Here is a 6977-nt window from a genome sequence, read left to right on the forward strand (position 1 = left end):
TGGGGGGGGGGATGATCGGTATTACATAACGTAAAACTTTCCTGGATTTATATACCTGCCGAATGACAAGATACCGACACACTAGAGATCCCGTCGCGTGTTAAGATAACAATGTACTACCACGTACCTGTGAACCCTATTCTTTTTCTTTTTATACCTTTGAATTTCCGCGCATCACCAAAGAAACTCAATCGATACCATTGAACGTCAACTTTTTTTTACGGTATATCGATTTCGTGCCCTTTTTTCGGAAATAAAAAAAAATTCAATTTACACACGTCACAGTGAAAGGGTATCTTGATAATGATAAAATGATAGTGAAAATAAATCTTGATTACGTCCCTTATCTGAATTATCACTGGAGACCCTACCTAAATCCGTCTCGTGCTTCTCATTTGGCATAAGTGTCCTGCAAGTATCAGTGTATTACGAGAGACAGAATTTATCAAGCGATCCCAGGAGAGCTACGAGTGAATGGATAAAAAGTTACCCGGTATATTCTTATACGGAGGCTGGACAGGAGCTACGAGAATGGTCCAGTGGAAATGGCTAGAAAATAATCAGACAAACGGTTATGGTTGTCAGCGACTGGTATAACGTCAGGATCCAAAGCGCAGCTATCTTGAGCTGAAGTTATCGCGATTTTCATCTAAATTAAGAACGTTAACCGAGCATTGTTATCAGGGGCATGCGTCACCCCGTCCACCCCACTCACAACCCTCGACCAACTTAGCTAACGGTATATTGTACTGTATACGGTCAAAGAAACCTACGGACTTCATTCCAGGTGATTAATTCTTTGGCCGACTGTGGACGCTTCTTTGTAATTCCTGTGCTTGTAAATAGGATGAAAGTTACGAGCAGTTCGGCCAATCCGGAGCAATAATGAAAACGTATTTCTTTACAGTTGCCTGAACAGAGCTGATATAATAAGGGTCCACGATGGGACCAGTTCGGCAGCCCCTACGATAGCCGTACTGTGCAACCAGGGCGCTGAGGTCGAGATACTCAGCACAGGTGCTGACCTCTACGTCGAATTCGTCGCTAACTCTGAATGGCCTGGTCAAGGCTTTAAGGCCATGTTCCAATTCCAGCCGCTGGACGACGCCCATCATCCTGGTCGGTACCAATTATAAAACGAATATGTCCGGATGGACTTTACTGTCATTGATATTCTATGTGGGGTAAAACATTTTTTTTTTGATGGGCTCGAGTCGACTTTTTTATAGAATTGTTGGAATACAAATATTCAGGCGATTTATTCACGATGTGGAATTTATCGATTTGTTTGCTTTAAAGAAAGCTTAACGCTTTGAATCTTGTTTTTACTTTTGTAAATAATATATTCCCTGTTGCGCATAGGCTTATTTGGATCGTTGGTATTTTGGTACTGAGATCGATGATCAACCTGTCGGTAATGTAGTCTCGAGCGGAGACTTATGCAGACTTACGAGAAAGCTCCAGTGTCGGTCATGCAGATTCTCAATTAGTAAAACAGATACGGAGCTTTTAGAGCTTGACTGAAGATAAATTGATCAGGTATCTTTAGGGGTTTGGTGTTACGTAAGGTTGAGTGTCGCGGACAAACGTAGATAGAGTTATCGACTGAAATTCTGGTAGCATCCGAAATTTCATTTTTGGAGATTGCTCTTTCTGTCCTATCCACCTTTTAAACTCTTCGCGAGTGCTTGAGAATGTCTGGTTCATGCAAAAATTTGTCACCGGTGAAAAGAAAAGCGAAAAGAGTCACTCACCATAGGATGTTCGTCTGCAAGATGTTGCGTCGGGTCCTCGTCTTTTTCTCTGTCTTGTCCTATTGGTCTACAGGTTTGGGGTTAGTTCCTTGACACTGAAACAGAGAATCACGTGAAAAGGCCTGGACTAAGCAATCGGGCTGCTTCTGTCGCAGAGTCAGAAAACGGGGAAAAAGGAGTCAGGCTTTAAAAAGTTGCACACTCGCACAACACCGAACAAACTGAACGTCAAATTTATTTATCTTCAGTCAACGAGTTCCGTAACCGTTAGCACGAGCGGCGGGTAACTGAAGAAACTGCGACTTGGATTTCCCTGCGTCGGTAAAGAAGAGACAGGCGGGCTTGGAAGCTCGGCCGGTCAGATTCCCTTTGATTAATATCCGACTGTAAATTCACGAGGACTCGCAAGGACCGGCTGAAGAAAGCTATTTCTTCAAGAAATAGTACCGTACTTAGGATACCCATAATTTTAATACCTGAACACATATATTTAGCAGCTGCGAATGCATTACCGAGTTTACTTCACAAACTTTCGACATAAAGACAGTCGTGCACGTGTCCTAGGATTTGAAAGATTGAATTTTATTTCTCAAAAGGGAAACATCCCTTTCGACACAGTTAATTCAACAAAATACATCCCTTGATATACCAACTCTTTGCTATTTATCTTTTAAAGTGGTATCACTGTCCGTTTTGTTTTTTTTTTATCTTTTCTCTCCCTTCTTTCTTTTCTTTACAAATTGGCGAGCAATTCCTCCTCCCACATCTCTCACTCTAACATCCCCACAGGCAACCCCGTTCGATCACAGTCACTGGCTTACAAATCATTAGGATGAATTTCCCCGTTTAGCCATAGGCCATTGCCCAATTTAGATGCTAACGGGTCAACACTATTTTTTCAGGCTGTTTGAGATAAAAAGAAATCTACGTAGTTAGACGTCGTGCTAATAAATGCAGTTAATCGTACGTACGAAGGTCGTTATTATTATCGCACGGAGCAATGAATAAACTGTACTTCCCATTTGAAATAATTCAATCTGGGATATTGTACGACCTAGCTACAAGAAATTCATGTCACGTCACTACCGCAATGTTCAATTTGAAACGACCAAGAAAAATGCAGCATTAAAAATTTATAGTCTAATAAATCCCAGATTGAGATCCTTTGCATTAAGGTAGATTGGCTGTGTTGCAACGCGTGCTTGGACTCCCAGCCGTAATTAACGGTACTGTATATTCTCGGGATAATTACAATAATGTGTTACAGACCTGGACAAGGTTGCCTTTGGGGCCGTTACGGGGAACCCCAGATACTCCGTCATCGGTCCTGCTGTCAGCGCTACAAGTAAGTACACTCCACACGTGAGAAAGTCTGGATTGGAGCTTTTTTTTTTTTAACGCACTTCCGAACCTGTAAAACATGACGAACGATGGTCAGACAGACGTAATTGAACAGAATAAAAATATCACAATAAAAACAAATACTTAATAAATTCCGCACCCTGTAGCTCTTGATAATGGCCTATGACCCAAAACACAGAAGTTTTACCACCCTTGTAAAGTCCATGATAATATTAGCATCCCCTTGACATGGCTCGATCGAAACTTTCCAAGTGGTTAAAACTAGAAGTGTTATCAACCCTGGATAAGCTGTTGGTCCATCGAAAATTCACTGAATTTCTAGAAAGCTGTTAACCTTATTCCGGTCAAAGATCAACATCTCAACGAGACGAAGAAGACGAATTTTACGTAAAAGCTATATTTAAATCAAATTTAATAAATCCAATTGAAAAATATTAAGCAGCAAATTTTTTTTTAATTTTCATACTACAACTGTTTCACCTTAACCGGAATAATGCCCAGGACAATACCAGGCAATAATTATTCCAATCGATAGGAATTAACAATCCACCAACGCCTTGAGGTCATCGAGGAAGCAAGATGGGGTTAATCTCAACTGAACCCTTGGAGCGAACACGTATTATTTATTCATGTAAATCTGACCTAACTGCCACTAGCAGCAACGATAGAATCCAGAGCTGGAGATCCTAAGTGAGCTTAGACGCGTAGAGCAGCTACTGGAATCGTACCTGTGTTTCCTAGGCATCCCCAGAACAAGGAAAGATCCTGTGAGCTCTGCTTATTATATACTACTATACCGACTGGGTTGGTCGGTAAGTACATACCTGGTGTACTGCATCTATTGTAAACGTCAACTAGCATCTGGGTCCTTTCTCGGTAAGTGCTTTGAATCCAGAGCACCAGCTGGGGCAGGTCTCCATGCAAAGTTTCCTGAAACTGATGCAAAATATTTATTAGGTTAGAAAAAAAATTGATAGGGTCAGTCTTAGAAAGAAGATAGGAGGATATTCATATGTTAGAATGTCTTAGAATTCATCTGTTAGATCCTTGCACAGAGCCTTTGTTGTATTTTCCTGGTAATTTTTGAGGAACGTGGAAACAGTTTATGGTTAACATTTGTGTGCAATGCAAAATAAAATAATGCAGTAGATTGCGAACCTTCTTAGCCATTTGCACGGTGTTAAGCGCGAACCGAGATTAAATGAATATTTCATAATTTCATCCGTTGGAAATGCGACTTTACCTTTTATACAGTGTAAACAGGAAATTCTTGAATTTTTCAAGAACTATCAGGATTTTAAAATTGGCAAATTTATCGTTCAACAGCTATGTTAGTTTTGCTGTGTGTAATGTCAATTTTTCTGAAAACGGAAGATTTTGAAAATTTAAAGTAGATGAAGAAGGTGGAAGTTACTTGGATGAAAAAAAAATTCAGGGAAGACGAGCATCTTTTCAGTTAGACGCAATTTCTACTTGGCAAGTATCCTTGATTGCTTTCTCGAAAATTTATTACAGCTCTTTAAGTGTTATTTGCAATATTGAAAAATGCAACATGGCCAAGTTTGTCGAATTATTATTTCACTGATATTAATCACTCTCGCATACAGCTGCGTCTTTGCAAATTTTATGCATCGTTAAATTTGTTCCCTTTACTCGGCGTCTCACGTTAAAGTAGATTTACGTGTACTGAATTCACACCTTAATGTATCTAACGTGTTTATTCTATGCACACCGTAATCAGGTTATCAACCTGATTTTAACCAGTGAGGATACATAAAAACTATTCAAATTACCTGAAAACTAAATTAATCATCATCAGAGTCAAGATATTGATAATTGTACAATTTCATAATTTTTCTCTATTTGCAATTACAAATTGCCGATATACTAATTTGAACCAATATTTTTCAACATCAATTTTATTTAACCCCACAGAATCAGGGTGCGTTCACAATGCGACGAGGTGTACCGGCAATTCGTTATCGAGAGATTGATCGACGCCCGGTATTTTCAGTGCGAAAAGTTCGTAGCGCGACGCCTTGCGACGCCATGCGACGCCCGTCGAAGACTAAGATCGTTCATACCGATAAGGGAGGGGGGGCAGGCGTCGTCAATAAATCGGTAACGCTACCTAACTTCCTCGATTTGTCAATTAGGCGAAATTTGATCGCTACATAGAAAACTGACGTGCAGCGCCCCTAGCGGGAGGACCCAGGAAACTCAGCGTCTGAAACATAAAGGCCATCGTCTCATCCTCTTGGCGACGGCGTCGACGTTGAAAGAAGCGACGATTTATGTTGGCCTTTTTGCCGTCGAGAGGGAAGAGCCGCCAAAGCTAAGGGTGGTGGGTGGTTATACGAGGAGGGTTTAGGGCGCATCAAGAGAGGCAGGAGTTGATGGGCGGAGGGTGGTTAAACGAAGAGAAGGTATAGAGTAGGTGACCTTTTAGAAGCCGTGGAAATCTAATAGACCGCAAGTGAAGATGAGAGATTGGCTTTGGGGTTGGTCGCTCGATGGGGTGGATACTGGATATACTGGCAGGGGATGAACCTTCAATTCTATCTGGTAATTCGTAGCAAATAGTCTTTAGGAAAAAAAAAAAAATTGTACTCTCCTACTTTTCCACTTGATCATCCCTCGTGAAAGATCCTTCGGGGCATTTATTAATGACAGGGCATTTTTAGGTTCATCCCCTATTTTTTGCTTTATTTCTTCATTTCGCCCCCAGAAGTATCGAGCAATAGGGAACCAAGCGATGTGTCTCTAAGTCATGTGTCTGGAACATGTACTTCTTAGCGTTATAAATAAATCCCCATAAAGATGAATTTCCCATGGTTTCCGTGGCTGCGCCATTGGATTATTCTGATTGATGTGACACGGGAGACGCGGCAATTTTAAATATTACCGATAGGCCTTATTATTTCATGGCGTCGCAGTGAGTCGCGGTGCGCGTCGTTGTGCTTCTTTTAGGATCGAGACGATCTTGCGCAATGGGAGAAAATTGGCGAGGAGAAACCGCGTGCGAATACATCGAGATCGGGTTGAGCGACCGGAAACAGAGTCTGCAGGGGGAAGTGGAGTTACGAAGGAAATTCCATTTTTCACAATGTTGACAAGTAAAGTCGCTACGTTTATGGCTACTGCGATAAGCTTCGGCAAAAGTGCCGTAGGAACACGAAACGTTAAGCTTGCATTGCGCGTAATCGCTGGATATTTTACGCCAATTTCAGGGACCTCGCGAAATTCGCGAAGTCATTGGGAATCACGTGGAATGAATTAACCATAGTCGCTATAAAGTACGGCAGATAATAATGAGGTGGCGATAACGCGAAAGGCTATAAAAATTAACCTCGCTTCAAATACCCGCAATTCCGTGAGGTAGCAAAATTACATTTTTTAACGTACATTTTGATCATTATGAATTTTCAAAATTTGCAAATTTTTTTTTTGCCAAATTGCACGAAATCAATATCAATTCCAAATTAATGGCACGTAACACACTCTACAGGAGTTTCGAGCTGAACTCGTGCGTCCAGAAGGCATTAGCGAATTTAAATTCTACTCTCGTTCTTTGGACCGGTACAGTTTAGTCTCATCCTTTGATCTCGCGAAATACATGGCCCTTTGTTGTTTTTCTTTTTAATTTAATTTCATCCTTCAAACGCGCAGTGCTACAGTCGTATTGCGAAATCAAGATACGATTCATAAGACTGATTAGTTACCTTTGTGCAATTGGGTATCGCTATTGTTAATTCGCATTGATTGATAATCGTCACGGTAATATCATAAAATCGCGAAAACACTGTCATTAATTTTTTTTTTGCCTTTGCCATTTCCGTCCACGCTCCCCCTCCCCCCCCC

General features: G+C 41.0%; 1 protein-coding gene and 1 long non-coding RNA gene across 24 annotated transcripts in view; one reads left to right on the forward strand and one right to left on the reverse strand.

The window, feature by feature from the left end:
- The window catches only part of LOC107271854 (suppressor of lurcher protein 1), a 207028-nt gene that overhangs the window by 144339 nt on the left and 55712 nt on the right, over positions 1-6977 (forward strand). For all 18 annotated transcript variants that reach the window (XM_015748347.2, XM_025089067.1, XM_025089078.1 and 15 more), the window contains 2 exons: positions 908-1119; positions 3022-3099. In XM_015748347.2, coding sequence (XP_015603833.1) covers positions 908-1119; positions 3022-3099 — 290 coding nt within the window. The remainder of the gene's footprint in view (positions 1-907; positions 1120-3021; positions 3100-6977) is intronic.
- Positions 1-6977, reverse strand: part of LOC107271857 — a 68151-nt gene that overhangs the window by 52521 nt on the left and 8653 nt on the right. For 5 of the 6 annotated variants that reach the window (XR_003060997.1, XR_003060998.1, XR_003060996.1 and 2 more), the window contains exon 1: positions 1755-2212. This is a non-coding gene — a long non-coding RNA (uncharacterized LOC107271857). Of the gene's footprint in view, positions 1-1754; positions 2213-3023; positions 3166-3940; positions 4053-6977 lie in introns of those variants that run through there. The other variant, XR_003061000.1, reaches the window with a different exon arrangement.

Source organism: Cephus cinctus, unplaced genomic scaffold (genome assembly GCF_000341935.2).
Source record: "Cephus cinctus unplaced genomic scaffold, Ccin1 Ccin1_scaffold1043, whole genome shotgun sequence".
Lineage (NCBI taxonomy): Eukaryota > Metazoa > Arthropoda > Insecta > Hymenoptera > Cephidae > Cephus > Cephus cinctus.